Here is a 26,820-nt window from a genome sequence, read left to right on the forward strand (position 1 = left end):
TTCTAGCCAACCTGAGACACATTAAATATATATTTTTGAAAGAATGTCACGAATAACAATGCTTCGCATTCATTAATTACTAACAAAAGACATGCGCCCTGTCTAATTTTTCCAAATTATTATTGGTCAAAGCATATGCATACACCTGCTTCAACTAATGTAAGCCTCTCTTAAAATATTGCCTTAACCAAGACAACACTGGTCAGTTTTGCTGTCCCCAGAGAGGTCTGAAAATAAGGTTGTCGTGCATGTGGTTTGCTCCGCATCATAGTGAGAGCTGTTTCGAATATTTCTGAACCATCATAGCAGTGCAGTGCTACATAACATAAAACCAAATCATTTGTAATACCTAATTGTTCTTTAAAAATAAAGACGGGGTGTTGAGCACGAACGCGTGACTGCTAATCGCACGTATCTTACAGGGGACCACAAATGTATGTATAGTCCCCAAATAAATCCCTTGAATGCAAATCATAACGAATTAAGTCATTCATTAAATCCTCGTGGTTCCGACGTATGTGAGGCTCCGTGTCGAGAGGCCGGTAGCCCTTAATGAAGCATAAAATCGTCTTCCTCCCGCCATCACTCACGGGATGTTTTTGTCTCCCCATTCAATGGATGTCACGTGTCACGCCCTTTTGACAACAGCCCCCCCCCACCCCCCTTTCCCACCCCCGCAACAGTTTCCCCACTAATAAGGGTCCCAGCGCGTCCTTGTCACCGGCACTCAGCATACAACTCAGCGGCGGGAGGTCATCCACATCGAGTCCCTTCTCTTCTCCTCCTCATCCTCAGACCTAAGGGGGGGGGGGGGGTGTTTGCTCAACGACAGTGTTCCTGGAAAAGTTCTCAATGGTTCTATAACCAAAGCCAGCTGCTGTAGGCCCATGCTTGGATGTGTGCGTGCGTGTGAGTTATAGGGGAGGGGGTATGAGTGTGTGCACGCACGTGTGCGCGCGTGTATGTGCAGTTTCCCTTTTCAAAGAGAGAGGGAGAGAGTGAGAGAGAGAGAGAGAGAGAGAGAGAGAGTTTTTCACCTTTTTTTAAGGCATGAGCGCTGAGACCCGCAGCCCATACAGCGACATGACCTCCATGGATGCATTTTATAGTCCTTCTGCAGTACAAACTCGGGACCAGCAAACGGAGCACTTCAGGACGTTCCCATCCCCTGACACCAAATACAGCCCCGCCGCGTTCGCGCAAGTCCATAAAGGTCACGCGTACGGAGACAAACCGCGGAGTCCGTTCCAGCAGGAGGGCCGCTCATTGGACGCCGTCTCTGCAGCCGATCGCGCTGCTTTCAGCAAATTCCACCTCTTTACGTACAGGACCTCCTGTAAAACCCCTCCAGAGGAAGGTGAGCGGCATCGGGAGGTCGGGAGCGGCGACGCAGCGGTTCTTCCCTGCTATGGTGAGTGGGCCCCGGCTTCATTTCTCGGCACAGCGCGCTCTCTCGAAATAACCGAATGGGGTTGGCGGAGGATGCTGAAGCGCATCTCAGTGAATTCAAGAAATGTTGCCTTCACATGCATCGTGAATCTCGCCAAATTTTTTTGGGAGCGTGATCCAGAGGCGCGTCATCTTTTTTTTAATCCAAAGATCACGTTGCCTTCATCGAATTTAGCGTTCATTAAATACGACCATCGCCATCACAATCAAGAATTATATCGAACAGGGAATCGCACAATTGACTTCTCACGTTTTCGGGTATTTTCGTGATGTTGCTTTGCTCCCTGTTGGCCCCACTTTCGTTTAATTGCACTGAAATGGGCCACGGATGAGGGGGGAATAAAACTTTGACCCTCGTTTGAGGATGAACAGCGAGGACCAACGGTAGAGAGACGAATCGTGTTACCGGGAAGGAAAACACCAAATACAAACGTGACAATGTGACGTGAAAAAAGGGGGGGAAATCCTTCATAAAATAATTGGCTAATGTGGCTTAAAATTGATGCTCGTTTTAAAAAGGGCCAGAGCCAAAGAGATTCTACGGAAGGAAACGCAACAAATTTTGTTGTTATTCACCGCCTCGTATATTTCTTTAAATCTAATTAAATTGCACCGATCGAAGACTCGCAGGTACAAAGTGGTCGTGCCTTTTACTCGTTCCGATGGATGGATACTCCCTTCACGCTTTCTCTTCTTTTTCTTTTGTGTAAAGTTAAATATGAGACCAAAATAGACATCAGTTGACGAAACTGATCAATATATGGGCGTTTAGAAAAAAAATCACAATATTAAAATCAGAACAATCAATAGCAGTTTTTTATCATTTTTAATTTATGACGGCAACAATATTAATAATTTGTCTTTGTAAAGCTGTTAAAGGCTATTTATTAATTCACTTAACACGTGCTCCTTTTCATTGTGAAAGGCAGCTTGATGATATTATTTTATTATTCTAAAATTGTGCAGTCTTAATTAAGGTAATGTCCGGTAGAAATAACTAATATAATAGTATTACTATATTGAATTAATACATCATTATTATTACACTAGACATAAACAAAGTGTCAGCCTTCGGTGAATATTGTGATTGCACACATTTATAATAGCGTATAACATTTCAATTACATTTTCAAATGTTAGATTAGCTTTACCATCGATTCCAGTCAACCTCTTCCATGTGTTATTTTATTTGAATGATTCAGAAATGTATTCAGCGGACCTCATTAGGCGTTAACAACCGGGGGTGAAATTGTTTAACTTATAAAGACCACATGTATGTCACAAAAAACCCGGTCAAATTTACAATAGGAAAACCCATAAAAACAATACGTTGTTCAAGATGGTTCCTCTGTGAAATGTCCACTTTCCCCCGAGTTTATTAGTCTTTAGAATAAGCTTTCAAGGAAGGAGAAAAAATGTGATGAAAATTCAGCTGCTTTTAGACATGTTTATCTGAAATGCCCACCTCGGTACTGTTTTTCCAGCGCCCCTTTATACCTGTCGTTACCAGCATCACATTGACTGAGGCGAACCGATCAGGCAAAAACTCAATCCACGTAGATTTAAAGTCACACTCTGTATGTTTTTGTTAGCATATGCATAGCAAAAAAAAAAAAAAAAGCTCAAAGTCACGATTCCCTGTAAGCCGCCGTCTTTGTGATCCTCCAGAGACGGCACGTTTCTTCGTTTGATGTGTCAGTGTCTCCTCTCAGTGTGACCTTTAGCTTCCTGTCTCACCCGTTAGGGGTCGCGGGCCGCTTCCCCCGCGCGCGCACACACACGCCAGAGAAAATCCGTTTGACGCCCCGTAATGTCATCTCGTGGATCTTTGCAACACTTGGGCTCCAGTTTGACATCAACATTTAACCGCACCCATATTTTTTAAGCATTGTCAACTATATGTGGAAAAAAAAAACCGAGTGCTCTTTGAAATATTAGACAGAAGACTTGATCCTGATATTACTTCATTTGATGTAATACAGCCAAGTTATATTTTGAAATTATGCGTACTGAAAAAAAAAATAGTTCCATCGAAGCAAAAAAATATTTCGATTTACTTTTCAAGGCAGAGCACATTACTTGATAACTTGACATAGTTAAATTTGTTGTTTTCTAGTTTTTTGAACCAAACCTATTTCATTACTTTGACTGTTCACGCCCTTCTGCGCTGATGTAAAACGCTTTCCATGTACGTACTGAGGTATACTCGGCTCGTTGAAGATAAAGTGCATCAAATTTCTCTTAGGACCTGATTTTTCACCTCTGTGGCCCTTCGCCATCTTTAAGCTGGTGCGGCCGTCCATTTTGCTGTCCTGCAACGGCCTTCCAAGCTGTTTGGATGGAGCAGGCGGTAATGGGAACCAGCCACACGGCCCAGACAACTGAGCCACACTTTAGTATATCCGTGACATGAGTGGAGGTGGCAAGGACTCAGGATCGTTTTACCGTTTGGTTCCAAGCATTGGCTGGCCAATTTGCATTAGCGCCCGATTTGCATGGCCCGGTGAGAGCAGCAGGGCAAGGAGCAGTCCAGAAATTTCTCTGCTCACTTTACTGTCACTTCCCAGCTGAACAGCACATGTATTAAAACAAAACCAAAAAAAAACCCCTTCCAGCCTCTGTAATTATTATATCTCGTGTAAATGTCTCTAATATGTTTTGATTTTTACCTAAAGAGTCAAGTATAGGATACGAGGTTGTTTGAGGTCTTCCTAGTGGAATTCCTCCCACAATAAAAATTGAAGTGCAGTAATAGACTACGAGTGAAGAATTACGTGGTGTGTTTCCAGGCCTCCACAAAATCAATAATTTAATTGAATATTTTTAACAATTTCAGGAAGCGTAGATGGAAATTGAAGTAGCTCAGACATGTGCTAAGAGTTAGTGTCTGCTGAATTTTGTTCTAAACACATTATAATTTGTTTGACCCCTCCCCCCCTCCCCCAGAAATAGTAGCCGAGAAGAGAAGTGAAGGACTATTGATAAATAACCTTTCCCAGGCAATGGTGGTCTTTTATAGGCCGAGTGCAAAAGGATAGCAATACTGTAAAATACAATTCGTTAATAAAATACAGTACAAAGAAGCCATGATTTAAAACAATCCAAAACATCCCTGAATCAAAAAAAAAGTCAGAATTTAATGTTGCCAAGGTTGTGGAGTGTGTTGCTGCTGGCTGTGCCATTTTCTGAAGTGAATCACAGTAGATGGGTTGTGTGTACATGCAGAGCCAGCAAAGGGTGCGGTGACACGAATGTAGCTCATTGGAAATTGTCTGCTTGGAAAAAAAACAGACAGGAGTGTGTAACTTTCACCTCATTTCTCAGGCAATTCTCACAGGAGCACAGTAAATTCGGTCATTAATCTGCACAGTTAAACACCCACCTGCAATAATGAAACATGCCGTAAAAATACCGCTACATGGACAGAAAGATGGGATACTGAAAGTGAAATGTTGAATGAATATCAAAGAAAATTGTCCAACGATTTCAAAGCGAGTATCTTTAAGACATGAAGATATTTTTTTTCTTTTTTTTGTTACTCTCGTAACCTCCCCTCTCGAGTGGAATGTTCTCGCTCCAATCAAACCACAAAAAACACAAGATGAAGGCTGTTCATCTTTACTTGAGCAGGCAAGAGAACCATTTGGAAGAGAGACAAGGGTGAGGCTGGGTGTGCGGAGAAAGAAAAGTGTTTGAGATGTGATTTATCAGTCTTGGACTTCATGGATTCTTTTCACAGTCTATAAACATTACACAGCCTGCTGAGATAGATCATCTGTGCTCAGTCAGCAGAGTTGCATTTCAAAGTGAACGTCTCTTGCATTGGGGCGAGGGTGGGGAGGTGGTGGATGAGCATTGTGCTGATGTTTGCTGATCGTCGGTCTGCTTTGACAAAGATCAGTGACAGTGTAAAGATATATTTTGGGTAGAAAAGTGGTCCAAATGAAGAGTCAGAGAGACTGGAGTCTGGCCTGTTGGTTAGTCATGCATACGACGTCGATCCAGCTTGATGCTTCGCGTGCGCATATCAGCACGTCCTCCTGCTTCAACCTCTCACAGCCAACCAACAAAAGCTCCATGTTCCTTCACAATCTTTCCTCTCTAACTGTAAAACAACCCCACAAAAGAGGAACAAATGCATTCTTCCTAGCAGATTTACTCTCCTGGAGGTCGGTCAACTTGTGTTTGTAGTTCCAATGCTGGTGTCATTTCGGTTTGAGTTTCACTGCGATTGGCCGTCAGCCGCCGTGATGCATGAGTTGACACATGCTTTTGCTGTTAGGTAGATTTTGTAAGTCACAGTCATTTATGTTTCAATGTGCACAGCACGGAACTAAGCAACAGTATTTCCTCGGCAGGGGGCTCTGCTGTCCCACTCACCAGGGAAAAGGACGAGGAGAGTAGGCAGGAACCTCGCCCAACAGTGTCAATTAAACACACACTGAAAATACTGCTGGGCACAGCTCCATTTGCACACAATGAAAAAAAATAAAAGGTTTCATAATGCTTGGAGACCAGTGGGGTCCAAAGTATGGGTCGGGGGCCATTTGCACCACGCCATCCATTTTTCAGCGGCCCGTGAAATGACCAAAAACAAAAAATAAATTAAAAATGAGATTTGACATGGGCCGCAAGGTTAGTCAAAAAAGGTGAAGGTGGGCATATATATATATATATATATATATATATATATATATATTAGAGCTGTCAGTTTAGTGCGTTTTTCTTGGCATTAATTTAAATGAATTTTAACGGGATTAAATTTTTTCTCTGGAGATTAACGCGGCACACGTCACAAGCGGATGTTACGTTGGTCTACACCAGAACAAAACAACAAGCGCTCTGCAGAAGTCCACGTCCATGTCTGTTTTGCCAGCCACGGCAGCACTAGACACCGAAAACGGATACTAAAAGAGTTTATGAATGGAAAGTTTACTTTTAAAAAGTTGGCCGATTGCTCCATTGACAAGACCAAAGTTATCTGTTCTTCTCTCTCTCTCTGTATCATACAGGTTATACGATGTATGCCACTGACACGATTGTTACTTGTTTGGAACTATTTTGTGTGGAAGGTTACAGTGTTCTGCGTACATAAAATAGAGCGGGTGGAGCTTCTCTGTTTGTCTGACAGTGGTAGCGACCTAGCGAAAATAAAACGTCTCCAGTGTTGTCATCGAACAAAGGGTAGTCATTCGAAATTAGGTCTACACAAAAACTGTAGAGAGACTTCCGCACAAGAAGGACCAACACAATCAACATAGCCTGACTGTGTTAGGGGGAGTGACCCCCCCGGCCCCTCTTTCAGAATGGTTTGCCCCAGCAGCACGGCAGAAGTGCGTGCGCTTTTTTGTACGGCGGGCAGTTTGGAATACAGCGGCACATATTGAACACTGGTGTCCGGTGTCTCGTTATTCTTCAACAAACATACAGAAACAGACTGCTGTGTTCAAAGTAAACTTGAGAAAAACTAAGTATGCAACCATGGTTTAATTCTACTATAGGCTGAGTACTAGTGTACCTTAGATGTGCACTTTATAATGTTATATTGCTCTATTTTGATTTCATAAAAAAAGCTGTTAAAGCAGCTGTTGTGTGACAAAATATTTTTTTTCACTGTTGTTGATGGACAGTAATATTGTGTGAGAGATTATGTGTGAATAACTGCTCCAAGTGAAAAATGTTCATGTAAAATTGAAAATCAAAATTATTTCAGTAAATATTTGGCACATAGAAAACTGATTTATGATTCCATGTTGATGAGAGCATTAAAATGGGGGAAAAATAGGACAAAAAATGTAAAAGGAAATTCAGAAACGATAAAAAATGTGTGAGTAATCACGATTAATTTTTTTGTCCATTTGAGTTAATTATGACAGTTGCATTTTTAATTAGATTAAATATTTTAATCGTTTGACAGCTCTAATATATATATATAAATACATATATACAGAGAGAGAGAGAGAGAGAGATGCCAGTTGAAATATGGACTTCGAAAAACTGAGTCCTCATTTCAGGTTGTGTGAAGTTGGGATCTGCCATGCGATTAAAACACGTTGACTGCTTGCTAGCAACATGCCACTAACACTGGTGTTTACTGTGTTAAGGTTTTGGTGCATAGAAGTTACTTTTGAAGGGCACATTTCTTTTCGTTATTAACTAGAAGGTTGGTAGGTGGGGGGGGCTTTGTACGACGATGCAAACGAAAACGTCACATTTGTAACGAAGGGTTCGGACAGTTTTCACATTCCATCCCGCCCCTAGTTACATGACTTAGCCGCACTAAAATGTTCACAATAACACTTTTTTTGTCTGTAGGTTTTGTAATGAGGAATGAAGTTAGACATTTTCAATCTGTGCCTTCATTCCATGAGATACATACCATGCTGTTTGTTTGTTTTTTTTGTCAACTTCATGGACAAAATAATCCATTCACTCAAATAAATGATCCTCAGTGTCGCTGATACAGTATTTACATCGCCATATCAAAAATCTAAATGCCTTGTATTATACACGTAACCCATAAGATTATATTGCTATTGGACTTTAACTTGAATTTTTAAAATGTCATTTGATATATAAACAGAAAGAAGGGTTGGCTTTTTTTGACTGGTACTACTGTATCGGTCTGTAGAGCTGTCCTACTGAATCACCGACCCCCCCCCCCCCCCCCACCCCACACGCACACACGGATACACGCACGCACACACGCTCACACACACGGGCACACGCACACGCCGCGTAGTCGTAGTCAATCCAGCGGCATGTTTGACTGAATGGAGGTCGGAGAAATGCGACATTGAATGAGAAAAATAGTTCATTATTTGTGAACCCTTTTCTTATTCTGTGATTCCAACAAATTTTCACATCCACTCTGACTTTTGGGACTGTTGAAATATGTTGAAATATTGCCGGCACTGCATCAAATCATAGCCAAGCATCCAGATAGCTTTCCTTGTCGATTCTCTTTGTAGCACAACTCAGCGAAATGGTCCTCGCAAGTGACCGAATTCCTGCCAAACGGGAACGTTTCCTGCACCCGAGTTATGCAGCCACCTTTATGTGGTCATTGCACCATGACAGCTTTTTCTCAGACAAGAATCCTATGATCGCAGATAACACCCGCATCAGCCAGTATTGATCCAGATTCACCTTTCAACGACGCTTTACCACATTCTATGATAAGCTTGCCTTTACAGCAAAACACATTTGGATGCAATTTATGTTTCCATCTAAAAACCAGAAGTTCCCCTTAACAAGATAACGCACGTCAACGAACTTGGAAATGTTGCAATAGTACATTGTAAATGGTGTTTAAAAAAAAAGACAATAGAAAACAAATTATGATGTGCGGCGCAAATATTCACATACTCTGCTCCGAGCTACTGGAACATGTGCTCTCGCTTGCGCAGCTGTAAGTCAAATCATTATTTTATGGCCGTACTAGTCGGACTCGTCATGTGTTGCTACACACAGACGCCCAGGTGGGGGGTGAGGATGAACTGATCGTCTGCTCATAATTTTGTGAAAGGAGATGATTGGTTGTACTCACACACATGGTAAAAGTCTCCTTGCGCCACGAGACTCAGCAAGGCATTTCTTTTTTTCCCATTGTGGAAGGAGAACCTCACAGGATAGCACATTACCTCCTTCACTGCCAAAGTGCAACCTGAACGGTAGTCTTTTATCAGTTAGTGGTCATTACTCATGAACCTGACAGCTCTTACCTTGTGGGGACTGTGGCTATCAGTCGGAGACATATGACGGTCTAGACAAGGAGTGTTTACGCTGGAATTTTAAAATGGAGGTCTTTCAAGCCCAACACGACGGATATGAGTTATTGCCATGTAGCAATGCTGTGGCCTGCTGGACCCCCAGAGGGAGTTGTGTCACCATAATTACAGACCCGTGGAAACAGTTAGGCTTTTGTGTTTTTGAATCAGTCAAAAACTTGAAAAGTCTGGCTTTGGATTCTCAAGCTAACTCGATTACTTGATTGATTTTGCGATCAGTAGACATTTTGTATTGCTTTAAATAATTCAAAACATGCTTGAGTTACAGCCTTCGGAATAAGCATAGTTTAGTCCTTTGGGGGGTTGAGCTCTCACAAGCGGCATGAGAATGCACAAAAACATTTGCTCTCTTCCGACGGACACTCATCCAAAAACAACTTTGTATCAATGTCTTTTTTTTTAATTATTATTATTTTTTTTATAGATAATCACAACAACATGTGGATGATAGAAGACAGACCCTTTCATGCACCCTGTAACCTGATAACATGATAAACTGTCCACTGTAGTAACTGCTGCCCCTCAAGGGGTTAATGTTGGTCAAAAAATTGCATTTTCGGATAAATGTTATGTTTGTGTGGAGTCTTTCCCTCTCTCATTCTAAAAAAACATCCAAGTTAGGTTAGTTGTTCAACCGACCAGGCGATTAATCACATCTAAACTCACTTGCTTATGAAAAAGGCATCATGTTTTTCAGAAATCTGTGTTTCATGTAGTCAATCACCCAAGACTCTTCATCTAACTCTTTTAGTGACCTGGCATGCAAATATCTGAATCGACCTCAGAGGCTTTTGCATCGATGTTGGTGATGGGTCACACCAGGACACCCCAAAACCACTAACAACTCTTCCATACACTACTTTCGTGATCACATCCAAAAAATGAGTAACACAGTAGATCACTTTGATGGACACTGGCAGACAGATTACCGCTAAGATTCATTCGCACAGATCTGTCTGAGGTTTGAAAATTCAGATGCTGCAATGCCATTTAGTGAGTCTGTTTCATTGCTTGGAGCCAACAATGACATCTCTGCAAATGAAGCGTGACAGTCCAGGTGACGCCGCATGGCAGACGACCACCATCTCTAAATCTTGAAATTTTGTTTGCAATTAAAACAGCCACTCTATGTCACGTTGAACTACAGCCACAGGCTGTCCATAGCCCGGTGCATCAATGATGATCTATGGAGAAGAGTGAATTCTACTCTTCACATATCAAACATGCAGGCGTTAAAATTGATCAGCTAATTTCGCAACTGGGGACCCAAAAAATGCATTTGCTCCACCTCGTCATGTTGTGAAAGCGCAATATGAATCAGGATGTATTGCATGTATTTTCTTTTTTCCTTTCCGAATTGTCAGCCTTATCGTTTTGATCTGTTTCTGTTTATGATAAGTGAAACGGATATTCCTCATCATTCCCCAAGTCCTCCACCTTCCACTCTTCTCCAGAGGTTGCAAATTCCCCATACAAACAGCAATGATTGACATGTCACGTCATTACACGATTAAAAAAAAAACATTTGAGATTACAATTTCTCTTTAGTTTAGGACATGTTGCTGTGCCGTCTTCAACAATTCCATCCTGCACAGCCTCACATAATGCCAGAATTCCCCACTGTGTCCTTTTCATGTACTCTACATCCACAAATATTTAAAAGTGCTTTATCTCCTTTCTGTCTTGTAGGTAAAGACAGCTCAAATCTGACGGATTCTGACTTAACCCCACTCACCGATCATTCAACAATGGACGCCAGCTACCTGGCTGTGAAGGATCAGGGTGTCAACGCGACATCCGACAGGGCGCCAGGTGCTGATTTAGCCAACTCCCATGACAAGGGTGATAGCAGTGAGAGCAACAAGGGCAAGAAGAGGCGCAATCGCACCACCTTCACCAGTTACCAGCTGGAGGAGTTGGAAAAGGTCTTTCAGAAGACGCACTATCCAGATGTTTACGCCCGTGAGCAGTTGGCACTACGGACAGACTTGACTGAAGCGCGCGTACAGGTAACAATAAATCATTGTCACAGAGAATGTTTGAATAAAATCCATCCATCAACTTTCTAATCTGCTTATCCTCACGCCTATCGCCTATCCCAGCTGTCTTTGGCAGTCGGCAGGGTACACCCTGAAATGGTTGTCAGCCAATCGCGCCGCGGACATACACCACGGCTCACAATCACGCCTAGGGACAATTTAAGAGCGTTCCATTAACCCGCTATTCATCTTTTTAGAATATGAGCATCAACGAGAATATCAAGAAGAATCCCATGCAGGCATGGGGAGAACATGCAAACTCCACACGGGAGAACCAGAGCCATAATTGAACCCTGCACCTCTGCACTGTGAAGCGGACGTGCTGACTAGTTGACTATCTTGCCGTCTTATATATACACATTTATGTTTGAAATTTTGTTGCAGTTGTGCTTATAAGTTGGCATGACTGTACATATTCATCACAACAATGCCAAAGAACAGCCGGTCTACGCTCCACTTTTATTCATTCATTCATTCATCTTCCGAGCCACTTGATCCTCACTAGGGTCGCGGGGGGTGCTGGAGCCCATCCCAGCCGTCTCCGGGCAGTAGGCGGGGGACACCCTGAATCGGTTGCCAGCCAATCGCAGGGCACACAGAAACGAACAACCATTCGCACTCACACTCACACCTAGGGACAATTTAGAGTGTTCAATCAGCCTGCAATGCATGTTTTTGGAATGTGGGAGGAAACCGGAGCACCCGGAGAAAACCCACGCAGGCCCGGGGAGAACATGCAAACTCCACACAGGGAGGCCGGAGCTGGAATCGAACCTGGAACCTCTGCGCTGTGAAGCCGACGTGCTAGCCACTGGACTACCGGGCCGCCGCTCCACTTTTATAATTTTATTATTATTATTAGTAGTAGTATTATTCATTCATTCATTCATCTTCCGTACCGCTTGATCCTCACTAGGGTTGCGGGGGGTGCTGGAGCCCATCCCAGCCGTCACCGGGCAGTAGGCGGGGGACACCCTGAATCGGTTGCCAGCCAATCGCAGGGCACACAGAAACGAACAACCACTCGCACTCACACCTAGGGACAATTTAGAGTGTTCAATCAGCCTGCCACGCATGTTTTTGAAATGTGGGAGGAAACCGGAGCACCCGGAGAAAACCCACGCAGGCCCGGGGAGAACATGCAAACTCCACACAGGGAGGCCGGAGCTGGAATCGAACCCGGTACCTCTGCACTGTGAAGCCGACGTGCTAACCATAGTAGTAGTATTAGTATTTGTATTATTATTAGCATTATTATTAACCAAGCATTGACTTCACAGTGCAATTCCAGCTCCGGCCTCCCTGTGTGGAGTTTGCTGTTTGGAGCTTGCATGGGTTTTCTCCGGCGACTCCGGTTTCCTCCTACATTCCAAAAACATGCATAGCATGCTGATTGGACACTCTAAATTGTCCCGAGATGTGAGTGTGAGCGCGGATGCTTGTTCGTCTCTGTGTGCCCTGCGATTGGCTGGCAACCAGTTCAGGGTGTCCGCCGGCTACTGCCCGAAGACGGCTGGGATATGCACCCGCGACCCTCGTGAGGATAAAGCGGATCAGAAAATGGACGGATGGATTAACGAAGCTACCATTCATTTTAAAGACACAGATTAAGTATTTGAATTAAAAAACGTTTGCTTTGCCGGAACCTACTTCCACATGCGGACACATTGTAATTATTTTTGTTCAATGTTTGTGTTTTAGAAAAAAACAATCCAACAAACAAACGAAGAAAGTCCAGTAAAAATATTTACTCTCTGGCACCGTTTGCTCTACTGGAGGTAATCCTCGTTGCTGCATTTTACAGTAATGACAGAAATGTTAATGACCAGTGTCAGAAAAGACAGCAAACGACCATAGGCAGTGTGACAGACAATGTGCAGGAAAGTAGTGCATAAACAGAAATGTAAGCTACACAACTGCCAAATAAATGTTTGGGCCCGGATAAATAGACGTCTGTGAAATTATAAGGCACTCTAGAGTGAGTTCGGTTTGAATTAATGGTTGGCCTCACGGGCTTCTGTATAGCTGGAATGGAATCAATCCCCGCTAGTGACCCAATCATAATCACTCTGTGGGTGCTTGACGATCCGCTTTTCATCATTTGAGGCTTCAGATTTCCTGTGACCCTGAACAGGATATGCTGGTGACCGGCTGGATGAATGTTTAGGAAGTTTGACCCTGATCTGCTTTGCTAGTGTTGAAGTGTCAACGTTGTAACGCTTGGTGTAGCCAACCTTCTCATTCTAAGCAGTTGCGGTATGATGGAGGTTTTGTATTCTTCCCATTCTAGTGCTTTTGAGCAATCAAAATTTGAAGCTCTTCCACACCACAACATTGTCGTTCAAGTATTAAGACTTTCATTTGTCATGTAGACACTTATTGATGCCAACATATTATGATATGCCCTGAACCAATAGTAACATTGTCCAAATAAATGTTGTCTTATAAGCTAAAACAAAATAAATATGCTTCTTGACTTAAGGCTTCCTCAAATAGGATTTTTGGACACGCCGCAGAAATTCATCAGGAATGTGTAGTATGTCAACAGACAAATACAGTTGTGGGAAAATGGCCCAAAAGTGGTAAAGATTTCATATTTCTGAAAATGGACACATGAAAAATGAGCATAGCGTAATTCTTGGTGGGATCCGGCTTTGCAAGAACATCAGTTCGTGGGTCCTTCAACATCTGCAGTCCTGCACAGATAACGTCACTCACAGAAAAACGTGAGACATTTATCCGGTAATGTGGGAGTGGAGGAGGCGAGCGGGGCCCCGGGGACTGACGGTTTGTGTTGCCTGGGTCTCACATGTTGTGTTTTTGGAGAACACACTTTCATCAGCAGCATATGAGGAGATGAGCTCAACTGTGCTGTGTTTTGATGGTGGTCAGCGGCTCGTTCATAAACATCCTTTGCTTGAACGCCAGGTTTGCCCCCCACCCCAAAAAAAAAGCCTGAGACTGAAACAGCCAGTCACCCTTTGGGCCACTTTGCATACGGTCTGCTGGTGATTGCGTAATGCATTCCAGCACATTTATGTTCGATTGCACGACTCCTCTGTTGTGTATATGCGCACATCTGTGTGCTGCAGACAACCAAAGTCTTTGGATTCTTTTTTTTTCCATTAACATCTTCTCCGGAGAAGAATGTGTCCCCGCTGTGGTCTCCTGGGTCGAGGTGTGAAACAAAAGCCTCGCGCAAGGTAGCTATTGATATTTGACCCTATGTCTGACTTGTGCGAAAACAATTCTTTGCTCCAGATAATGGGAAAAAAAAAAACATATTTGATTTTGGCTACACATTGGCCGCGTGCCCGTGGCATGAGATAAGAGTAAGATCACAACCGATCTTGGAGGAGACGAGAAGCAACAGGGAAACACAGGAAATGTGTGCAGCCGCAGGGTTATAACTCAGCAACGAGGCTCCGAAGGTCGCGCTGAGGCTCACACAATCACAGAGCCGAACGCTTCAGATGGCTCCGGCTTTTACAGCCTTCGGTTCTCCCAGCGGCCCCCTTAAACATTCACGGTAAAAAGATAAAAGGACCGAGAAGCCGCGTCGGCCGCTCTGCGCGCCATTCGGGACATTTCACATGCAAAAAGACCAGCAACTGATGAATGGAAAGTCTCAAATGTGAATCTTTATGGTACTGGTTTGAAAGTGAATCCGTAAAAAAAAATAAAAAAACAATTGTTAAACCGTCTTTGACAAATGGGGTTTAAATAATCCACATCTCGAAGGAGGCTGACCTGTAACCCTGAACATAAAGGACTTTTAATGAAAGAAGTAGGATCTTGGAAGTTGTTTGTTTTTTCTGCCTCTGGCTTTCAAAGGGCAAAAGTGAGTTCACGTTGGAGTCATATGCAGTGCCGGTACATAGAAGGGCCATGGATCAAAGGTTAGGTGTTCCAACAACATCACGTCTCTCAGATTCTCCATCCTGTCAGTCTAGCGAGCTCAGAGAGCATAAAAAAAAAAAATCGCATATATTGGAACAAGCCTCACAATTCTGAGGTTCTGTTTTCAAATCTCTACACTGTAGACCGTGTGGAATTTGTATGTTCTCCCTTAGTTTGCAAGGCAAAGCAGCTTAGTTGTATTGCACATTTCATACACAAGGCAACTCAATGTGCTTCATATGAGCAAAGATGCAACACCTCAATGCATTTACAGACACAAGAGTTGGCAACATTGAGAAGCCACGCAGAGAAAACAAAAGCAGCTTTCCAAAATTACCAAACGAATGTACATTGACAGCATTTAAACACATCAACAGAAAATTTGCAAATACTTGAAGAAAAGAAATAAAGGTAGGTTTCGAAACTTACTTGGGAATTTCTCCAATGTGAGACAAATAAAGGTTTGCTTATCTTGTCTTTTTAAAATAAACAATTTTAAAAGTGATTAGAAGACCTAAATCAAAAAGTATGGGGCTCCTTCCTGCCGACTACTGTCGGGCTATTGAATAGACAGACCTGAAAACCTGGACTCGCCCCCCACTCACCCATTTTTAATGTGCTTATATTTAAATGTTATAGTTTATATTTATCTATATACATTTTTGTTCTTCTACTTCCCCCTTTGATAATTTTGCTGCAGTAAATTGGACATCAATGCGAGGTTGGATTTCAATGCATTTCCACTTGACACCGACTTCACCCCTGTTGGCGGCTTATTCAATTTGCATGCAGCAGAACAGCTAAATGCAACGTCACCATGTTTACAGATAAAAGCAGCGTCCATCCATCCATTTTCTACCATTTACCCAGGGTTAGGTGGCGGGGGCAATCATTTTAGCATGGAATCCCCGACTTACCTCTCCTGAGCCACTTCTTCCAACTTTTCCCGGGGGATCCCAATGCATTCCCAGACCATCCGGCAGACAGACAATGTCTCTCCAGCATGTTCTGGGCCATCCCCGGGGCCTCCTGCTGGTGGAACACTTTGCCAGAGAAGCATGCTGAAGGTATCCCAACTTGATGACTGAGCCACCTCATCAGGTTACTCTCAATGGGGGGTCCCCTTCCTGGATGACTGAGTTTCTCACCCCATTTCTTAGACATTCTTAGGGGGAAATTTCTTTTGGCCGCTTGTATCCAGGATTTATTTCTTTCAGTCTTGAACCATAGCTAGCGGTCGTAGGTAAAGGTTGCAATGCCGATTGTTCGGTAAATCAAGAGCTTTGACTTTCCGCTCAGCTCTTTATTTACCATGACAAACGGATACAGAGTCTGAATCACAGCAGACGCTGCTTTTGATCCACTTGTCGATATGCCGCTCCATCAACCCGTCACTCATGAACAAGACCCCAAGATACTTGAACTCCTCCACATGGGGCAGGATCTCATTCTCCGACCGGCAGAGGGCACTCCGTCTTTTTCCAACTGATGGCCATGTTCTCAGCTTTGGAAGTGCTGATTTTCATCCCAAATTCTTCACACTCTGCTGTGAACTGGCCCAGTGAGAGTAGGAGATCCTGCCTTGAAGAAGCCAACAGTAACACATCATCTGCAAAAAAGCAGAGATACAATATTGGAGTCACCAAACAGGAACTCCTCAACGCTTTGGCTGTTCCTCGTCATTCTGTCCATAAAAGTTATGAACAGAATGTGAGACAAAGGACAGCCTTCGGGAAGACTAACCCTCGCTGAAAATGTATTGGACTTACTGCCGACAATGCAAACCAAATTCAGACATTGGTAGTACAGGGTTCAAACAGCCTGTATCAGGGGGTTTGACACCGCATACTCCCATAGCACCCCCCACAGAACTCCCCGAAGGACACAGTTGAACGCTTTCTCCAAGTCCACAAAACACATGTACACTGCCTGGTTGGACGGCGGACTACCATGCGCATTCAAGGATATATAAATACTTATACATATATAGGATATATATTGTATACATATACAATGGCTGAATAGTGCCCCCTACAAGTTTAAAAATACCTTTGAAGGTGTTTGCAAATATGTTCGAATGTTTACAAACTCAAACGTGACTCCCAAGAAAGCCAAAGACTCACCCTGCCCCTCTCTGCCCTCACAAACACACACGCTACAGCTGCAGAATACAAACACAGAAACAGGAATTGTATTGGAACAGATTAGCCACTTGTGAAATTTTTAATGTTTTAAAACTTCAATACATGAATGAATGAATGAATGAATAGTCTAGGGGGGCCAAACGGGGGCTCGACAGATTTCTGACAGGGCTATCGGACCCCCTTGTGCCAGTGTAGCGGCATGCATGTTGGGGACCCGGCCAGATGGTCCCTTTAAGAAACATCAGCAGTGACTGCCAGACTTTTCGAGCCACATGGTAGCAAAAAATGTCGTTTTTATACATAGTTCACATTCCATTTGTTTAACTGAAATTATTTTTGGTATCTGGAAAATGTAAGATACAAGAACTCTTACCACATGAAAATGTATCAAAGAGCAGAGCTAATGTTTCACTTAAGGACAGCCGAGCCCTCTTGCTCATGATTTCTGTCGTTTTGTTTGCAGCATCAAAACTGCTTCAGTCAAAGATCTTGAGTTCAGTAGCATGGTCCTCATGTCAATTTTTACTTTGTAATATATACATTTTTGTGACGTTAAAAGACTGAAATAAATGGACGTTTATGCAGCGTTATAATTTTTTTCTCGATGCATTTATGATGAGTCAATAAAATAAACCTCTCGCGGTCTGATGCATTATTGTGTACCACAAGCACAATAACATCCATAGATTAATGCCACTCTGACTATGTCAGTGAAAAGTGTTAATTTTGTTCGGGCTAAATGTTCCATACGCTGATGCCTGATGGACTTAGTTTAAACGGTAAGATTTGGGACCAAAACAGCGCAAATGTACACCGAATGAACCACAACACTGGTCCAAGGTGTCTCACTCATAGTAATGGTGCTTTAAGGGTGTTGGAAAACCGAAGCCAGCCTCAGCTTCAGATTTCTTTTCGGCTGACATGAGTGACAGCAGAGGTGGGTTATCAATCCTCCAAGCTGCTCTCACACTTCAAAGTGTTCCTGGTCCGGTACAGCTCTCCTGCTGGGACCTGTTTGGCATTTCTCTGCTCACTCGCTCTCTCGGGCTGGAACATAAATAAAGCCTCATTGAAAGTCCAGCCACTACTTAAGCTGTCAAGGCCTTTAGCAATTACTGTCACGACGCAGTGTGTGCAACATGCAAATACATTCTTCATAATAACCAACAGATTGAACTGGGAGAATTGGACAGGTTGGGAGGCTCTGTGCGGGGGCATGAATCATCCTGCGTTGGGAAAAAAGGTATAAACTCATCCTGGAACGGTTGAAGTGTATCGCTGCAGTCTCGTTACCTTTGAAGGCTGAGTAAGGAAGCACAGAGGAAGACATCTGCCGTGCTTCTGTAATTTATGCAGCGACGGTGTCTGAACGCCAGGAAGCTTTAGGCTACAGGAAATTAAAAAGGAAAATGCAAACAAAGCTCTCATCTGACGTTTCAATTTTCCCATTATTGCCTCCTAATCTTAGCGCAGCGTGCATGGCGAGAGCTGTGATAGCTGAAACACTAGAAGCTCACACGGGGCCAGCCACTTTGTGTGCTAATGAACCCAGCGGTGGGATTGCTGTCACGCCTTCAGCCGGTGTGATGTCACTCAACACACTGATGCTTTCATTACACGGCAGTTTGGAGTCCAAACGTCAAATATGATTACAGGAAACATGAGGCACTCAACGCTTGTCACAGTGCAAATAAGCAAAGGTGAACTGAGAGAGATCTGTTTACATTCTGTTGTGTAAGTGAAGGTTGTTTAGAAAACCAGCACACCTGTTTCGCCAGCAATCTGTAAGCTTCATTTTTTTTTTCTATTTCGTTGAAATATTTTCGTTAGGCAAGTGCTTGTATGGCACAACTGCTTGGATCCGAGCTTTCATTAAAAATATATATTTTGTTTTGAACCATGAAGCGCTTTGCAGGACCGGTACTCTAAAATGTCAACATCTTGTGTTTACGCTTACCAGAAGAGATGAAGCTTATTCATACAGGCCTTGTTTATTTTTAACCAGCATCATTCATCCATTGTCAGTCCCACTTGGCTTCATTGAGGTCGCGGGGCAGCTAGAGGTTATCCCAGCTGACTTTGGGTGAGAGGCAGCATACACCCTGAAAAGGTCACCTGTCCATTGCAGGGCAACCAGTCACATGCACGCTCACAATTTAGTGTTCAATGAACCTAGCATGGATGTTTTTTGAAGTGTGGGCGGCACACAGGGGACAAGATGCAACTTCCACTCAGGAGGGCCTGAGCTGAGATTAGAACCCTAAACCTCCGAAATATAAAGCTCATGTGCTGATAGCCCACCATCTTGCTCCGTTGCCTCATGAGTATAATGTAATCATATTCTAATAAGTATGTACAGGTACATTAGCACGTTGGCTTCACAGAGCAGGGACAATTTAGAGCGCCCAATCAGCCTGCCATCCATGTTTTTGGAATGTGGGAGGAAACCGGAGCACCCGGAGAAAACCCACGCAGGCCCAAGGAGAACATGCAAACTCCACACAGCGAGGCCGGAGCTGGAATCGATCCCTGGCCCTCTGCACTGTGAGGTGGACATGCTAACCAGTCGGCCCGCCATACGGCCCTTTGTCCGTTTTAAAGTTCCCAAACATGGTTCCTTGTCTTATAAAATGATGCATCTTCAAACATAGTTAGGGTCTGATTTGGACAAGGAATATTCCGAATGAATCTCTCAAATGAACATGCATCCTCTGTTCAGGTATGGTTCCAGAACCGGCGGGCCAAATGGAGGAAGAGGGAACGTTTTGGTCAGATGCAGCAGGTTCGAACACACTTCTCCACAGCTTACGAGTTGCCACTTCTGACACGTCCGGAGAGTTACGCACAGGTAGTGCAACATTTGATGTGTATACAATGATGTTCAGAATAATGGAAGTGTACAAAACAAACCAAAAATAATAAAGTGCGGTATAGCCCAAAATCCTTTTACTGGTGGTAATTGTCCTGATAAGAGCGCTATGACGTTCATCTTGTCTACTTACGGTTAAATTAGGTTTAAGGATTTTGGGGAAAAAAGAAACCTTAAACATCATTTGTCCTGATAAAGTTGAGGATGAGGATGTGAACGACATGCCGATTCTTATGCTAATTGGACTGTCATGCATGTATAGCCTTTATGGTTGCTTCTTTACTTGTGCTGTTTACTTACTATGACTCACTATTTACTTAAAATGTTGATTATTGACTCACAAAATACCATTCGAGGAATGCGCCATCCAGCAAACTTCCACCCAAAGCGCAGCACAAATCTAAAACGAAACCGCAACACAATGCACCCCTCAAATTTGTCATCCCTGTTTCACACACACACAACTTCGCAAAATATCTGCGATCCCTAGGCTCAAAGGTGCGGATCAAACCGTCACCAATTCCTAGTGGATCGCAGTGAAGTCCGTAAGGGAGCCTCCACGCCGAATTGACGGGACTTTCCATCACTGGAGAGTTGGTGCGAATTGGTAATGACTTTCGGGTCAGCAAAATCCCACGGGACCGCGTCCGGCGGTATACAAATCCACCGCAGTCCTGGCGTTAAGCGCCTAGCAAGGCGGCGGACCGGATCCCCAGGCCGACCATCCCCATGGGTTATGAAGGAATGCCCACCCTTCAAAATAAAACACCGGGCCCGGCGCACCCACGGTCCAACCTCGGGTGCTGCTGACCCCCTGGACCACCACCGTCAGCCACCGCGCTGCCGTGGACCCTGGCCACGGGGCCGAATTGCGGGGGCGGGGTTGCGACCCGTCCCCCTCCCTCACGCTACATAGTCCCCAGGATGGCGATTCTCCCCCCTCCCCCTCCTGCCCCCTCAACCCATTTTCCCCTTCTCCCGATCCCCTTAACCTCAAGAAGTCCGGCGGCGATGGCGCGGGGCGTCGGGGACAGGCTCAGATGAGGGCCCACGTCCCTAGTTCCACAACCACACGTCGGCGGCCGTGGCACGATGGTCGCTCCTCTTGCGAACTGGTGATGGTGCAGGGGAGAGGCAGCAACCACGGTGGCGGAGCAGGACTCTTTAGTTGTAGCGCTGCTCCCCTCAATCCGAGGAAGGGCCAATAAAAGGCGGCCTAAACACGCCCATCACCGCCACCGATCGGCTGGAGACCCGCCTCCAGCAGATTCATCCTTCATGCGGGCGAAACAAATACAAACACAATAACTGGACTGCTTTCCTGGAAATCGGCGCTTGGAATGTACGAACCCTGATGAACAATGCAAGAGCAAATAGACCGGAGCGCAGGACTGCCCTCATCGCCCTTGAGATTCAGAAGCTCGGCCTGGACATTGTGGCCCTCTCTGAGACACGTCTCCCTGGTGCCGGGCAGATCGAGGAGCCTCGGCACGGGTACACCTTCTTCTGGAGCTGACAAGCTGTGGTGGAGAGAAGAATTCATGGTGTAGGGTTCTGCGTTAAGTCACGTCTGGTTAGGGATCACAACATCATCCCCGTAAGAGCTTCTGAGAGACTCATGTCCATCACTCTACCTCTATGTCAATCCCAATCCCTTGTGATCATCAGCGCCTATGCACCTACCCTGGACGCCTCGGAGGAGGCGAAGGAGTCCTTCTATGCCGTGCTGCGTGGCCTGATCCTCCGCGTCAATCCCCGGGATAAGTTCTTGGTTCTGGGGGATTTCAATGCGCGGGTGGGCCGGGACCATCAGCTTTGGGGAGGGATTCTGGGGAAGAAAGGCGTTGGCAACTGCAACGAAAATGGAGAACTACTCCATGGTCTCTGCACAGAGACGGAGATGGTAATAACCAACACACTGTTTCGGATGACCAACAAGCACAAGTCCACCTGGCAACATCCAAGATCCGGCCACTGGCACGTGATCGATTACGTCCTTGTCCGCATCTGCGACCGAGCGGACGTCATGGTCACGAGGGCAATCCGCTCCATGGATGACGGATGGTCCGATCACAGGCTGGTAGCCTCAAGAATTAGGCTGAAGATCGCGCCTGCGAAAAGAAGGAAGAAGATCCCCAAGAGGATACGTTTCAATGTTGGGCTGCTGAGGAATCCCGAAGTCCTCGAACAGTACCAGACGTCCCTCGCGGACAAACTGGACACTCAACCTCGGACCCTTCCTGCCACTGTCCACTCAGACTGGGAGTACTTGAAAACTCCGCTCACCAAATCCGCGGAAGAGGTCCTCGGTATCCAGAAGACGAGAAATCCTGATTGGTTTGCCGAAAACCTGGAAGAAATTGAGCCACTGATTTCAAGAAAGAGAGAGGCTCGCATTGCATGGCAGAACTGTGTTTCCTCCAAGAGACTTGAAGAAGCCTACCGGGCGGCCAAGAATGAAGCACAGAGAGAGATCCAGAGGATCCAAAATCAATGGTGGGTCAACTTTGCCCACCAAATGCAGAGTTTCGCTGACTGTCACGATACCAGATCCTTCTTCGAAGCAACGAGGAAGATCATCGGTCCGGCTCACAGTCCTCCAATGGCTGTGAAGGCAAAGGATGGTACAATCCGGTACAATCCTGCAGGAAACTCTCACCAGCGATGGAAGGAGCATTTCATGGAGCTCCTGAACCGTCCGACATGCGCAGCAGACGGCTTCCTCGATCCTGTCCCCCAGCTCCCCGTGCAACACTGGATGACGGAGCTGCCGACTCTCCGGGAGATCTCCGCAGCCCTGAGGAGGGATGAAGAAGAACAAAGCTGCTGGAGTCGACGACATCCCAGTAGAACTTTTACAAGCTGGGGGTGCACATCTCCTCACCCGCCTCCACACCTTCATCCTTCAATGCTGGGTCGAGGAGACGGTGCCTGGAGAACTGAAGGACTCCGTCATCGTCACGATATTCAAGAAGGGCGACAAACTCGACTGTGGAAACTATTGTGGAATTTCCCTGCTGTCAACTGCTGGAAAACTCATCTGTCGTATACTGGCCGACCGACTCACCTGTCTCGCTGAGCGGGTTCTTCCGGAGTCCCAGGCGGGCTTCCGTCCAGGCAAGGGAACCACGGACATGGTGTTCTGGGCCAGACAGCTCCTGGAGAAGTGCCGGGAGCAGCGGAGGGAGTTCCACGCCATCTTTTATGATCTGGCCAAAGCGTTTGATTCTGTGCCCCGAGCAGCATTTTGGAAAGTGCTGGAACGTCAAGGCTGCTCCCCCAAATTCATATCCCTCATCCGGATGTTTCACGACGGCATGAAGGGTTGCGTCCTGACTCAGAGCGAAATGACTCCCCCATTCCCGGTTCGGACCGGTGTCAAACAGGGCTGCACGGTGGCGCTGACGTTGTTCTGCCTCTACATCGCCGCGCTCATCCACCACGTCACCCCTGTCCAGGAGCATGGAATCAATCTACGCTACCAAACTGAAGGGTCACTCTTCAACCTCAGCCGTTTGAGGAGCAAGCGGGGGACCATGGTCACGACCGTCAGCGAACTCCAGTACGCTGATGACAATGCTGCGGTCTCCAACTCCTCCGGGGGCCTCCAGCTCATCGCGGACTGCTTCGCCGCGGCGTACAGGACCTTTGGCCTCTCCGTCAACACCAAAAAGACCCTCCACCTTAACCATCATCCACCCCAAATCACCGTAGACGACGAACCCATCGAGCAGGTTCGGCGTTCCCTTACCTGGGTAGCATTATCCAGCAGGATGCCGGGCTCATGGAGGACCTCACTCACCGTATCCAGGCAGCCCACACAGCCTTTGGACGCCTCGGTCGTCGGGTCTTCAGTAATCACGCCATTTCCACCAACACGAAGATCATGGTGTATAAGTCTGTCGTCCTTCCGACCCTTCTCTACGGCGCCGAATGTTCCACCAAGGACGACTCCGATCTCTCCTCAACGTTTCCTGGGAGGAGAGATTGACTAATAATGAGATCCTCACCCGGGCTGGCCTCACGAGTATCGAGGCCATGATCACCCTGGCCCAACTGCGGTGGGCCGGCCACGTGCAGCGGATGAGCGACGACCGTCTCCCGAAGCAGCTCCTCTACGCGGAGTTGCTGGAGGGCACCCGTCCTCGCGGTGCCCCGAAAAGACGTTTCAAAGACCAGCTAAAGGGACATCTTCAGCTGTGCCGGATTCCCCCGGCACAGTGGGCTGACCTGGCCGCGGATCGGGCGGCCTGGCGTGGGGCTGTGCGGGACGGGGCCCGGGTCTTCGAGACTCGACGCGTCGCTGCGGAGGAGGACCGGCGAGCGCGGAGGAAGGAGAGGGCCCTGCAACCGCCCGGCCCCCCAACCCACTTCTGTCAATCCTGCGGGCGGGGTTTTCGGGGAAGACTGGGCCTCCACAGTCATCGGAGACACAAGCACCAGGAGCCATCGCCCTGTCCTGGGGGCCGCATTCCTCGATAACGAGGGCCTTCACCGACCGTTTCACACACACACACACAAAAATCAATTTATAGTACATTCAATTGAACAACACCAGTAACATTCCAAAAGAAAACGTCCTGTCATGCCATTAAGACGAAAGCCACTTGCTGTTGTCAAGAAAATGAAAAACACAAAAATAGGTATTATTGTGACAAACACTTTTCCAGTAGCGCCCATAATTCAGCTAAGCCAATCAGATCATTTTCCAGTCTTATACAAATTTCTATTGCAATTGTGACTTTACTACGAAGCTAAACTGCAGCGCATTCCAACATATGTATACCTTGCCGCCGTAGACACAATATATACCGTATTTCGGTACCATATCTTGTCACATAACACTTACACACATGCATTGACAACACTACAAACTGTACTACGAAGCAAAAAAATACAGATAGTGATGTTCGTAAATTACAATCGCATTGTTTGCATTTTTTTTTTTTTACACATCCATCCATCCATTTTCCGAACCGCTTAATCCTCACTAGGGTCGCGGGGGGTGCTGGAGCCTATCCCAGCCGTCTTCGGGCAGTAGGCAGGGGACACCCTGAATCGGTTGCCAGCCAATCGCAGGGCACACAGAGACGAACAACCATCCACGCTCACATTCACACCTAGGGACAATTCAGAGGGTCCAATCAGCCTGCCATGCATGTTTTTGGAATGTGGGAGGAAACCGGAGCACCCGGAGAAAACCCACGCAGGCCCGGGGAGAACATGCAAACTCCACACAGGGAGGCCGGAGCTGGAATCGAACCCGGTACCTCTGCACTGTGAAGCCGACGCGCTAACCACTGGACTACCGGACCGCATTTTTTTACACAAATTAAAATATTTCCTTTAAACGTTTTACTTTCCTGTGAATCACTAAACTAAATGCGTTGTTGCATTGTAGCTGTTCCTTCAAGTTGATTTGGTACCTGGGCGCTCAGTGTGGTTTACCTGATTTTATGCACCTTTTCATGCCCTCTCCATCACGTCGCGATTTTGAAACCATCAATCCGATACAGGAACATAACAGCATCCAAAAGTGACACATACGTCACCTGGAGAAATTTGGAATCAATACTGAACTATTAACATCACAAAAACATTGAACATTGAAATAAAATACATCATTATTACATATTATTATTAATATTATTAATAATATCTAGTATGCATGTGTGCAGATCGCAGTAAAGACCTGATTTCCCGGTCAAATTTAACTATCACGGTTGTGCTCTTGACCAACCAACCAGAGGATGGAAAACTACTGATGTCATGTTGGTCCAGCTGGCGCTAGGAGGGAAACCTTAAATCTCATTGCCAATATACACATTTCGTATTTGATTCGGGGCAGATTAGAGTACCCTGGCAACACAAAGAGGTTCACATCTGATTGGACAAAAAGAAAAGTCTAACGTCCATATCGACAACCGAAGCAGTGCATTCAAGAGAAATGCAACAAAATGGCAGACGATAAATCAAGACAATTCCATGAGGCAAATATTATTATTCATGCTGTAAATGTAACCTCTGGCCGCCGTGCAAGACTTCTGCGGCCGCTACTACGCATATGTTGTTAAATTGCCGTCCTTTTGTTTCAGATACAGAACCCATCCTGGATTAGCGGCAGCAACGCAGCATCACCGGTGCCGGGCTGCGTGGTGCCCTGTGACACGGTGACCCCCTGCATGACCCCTCACCCCCACTCGGCCAGCGGGGTGTCCGAGTTCCTGGGTGTTCCGAGCCCCGGAGGTCACATGGGCCAGGCTCACATGGGCAGCCTGTTTGGAGGATCTCCCGGCATGGCCACGGGGCTCAATGCGTACGATCTCAACATGGACCCTGACCGCAAGTCCTCCAGCATCGCCTCGCTGCGCATGAAGGCCAAAGAGCACAGCGCGGCCATATCTTGGGCCTCATGATGCCGAAGGGGACCATCCTTATCTCCTCTCTGATGTCCGAGCCAACCTGAAGTGGGCTGGAGGCGCATGAAAATGAAAATCTACAGGCACCGTTTTCAGAAAAGGCTGCAATGCCGACAGATGCAAATGATGAAGCGATTCAGAAAGACTTGAAGCCCCAAAGTGAACGAGAGCTCTTTGTGGAGTGGGAGATGACTCTGTGTTGAAGTGCAG

At 45.8% G+C, this 26,820-nt stretch overlaps 1 protein-coding gene across 1 annotated transcript; it reads left to right on the forward strand.

Moving 5' to 3' along the window:
* Window positions 1-852: 852 nt before the first annotated feature.
* On the forward strand, window positions 853-26,607 carry LOC127599343 (homeobox protein aristaless-like 4). The gene is made up of 4 exons (XM_052063248.1): window positions 853-1,411; window positions 10,929-11,248; window positions 20,042-20,170; window positions 26,287-26,607. Exons 1-4 carry the CDS (start codon window positions 1,051-1,053, stop codon window positions 26,605-26,607), a joined length of 1,131 nt encoding a protein of 376 aa, XP_051919208.1. The 5' UTR covers window positions 853-1,050.
* The last annotated feature ends 213 nt before the right edge of the window (window positions 26,608-26,820 follow it).

Source organism: Hippocampus zosterae, chromosome 4, assembly GCF_025434085.1.
Source record: "Hippocampus zosterae strain Florida chromosome 4, ASM2543408v3, whole genome shotgun sequence".
NCBI classification, from domain to species: Eukaryota; Metazoa; Chordata; class Actinopteri; order Syngnathiformes; family Syngnathidae; genus Hippocampus; species Hippocampus zosterae.

Excerpts from the sequence above, each read along its gene's own strand:
- LOC127599343 (XM_052063248.1), top strand. The coding sequence starts at position 1,051 with ATGAGCGCTGAGACCCGCAGCCCATACAGCGACATGACCTCCATGGAT. Across the intron at positions 1,412-10,928 it reads AGCGGTTCTTCCCTGCTATG|GTAAAGACAGCTCAAATCTG; the intron begins GTGAGTGGGCCC and ends TCTGTCTTGTAG. Across the intron at positions 11,249-20,041 it reads TGACTGAAGCGCGCGTACAG|GTATGGTTCCAGAACCGGCG; the intron begins GTAACAATAAAT and ends TCCTCTGTTCAG.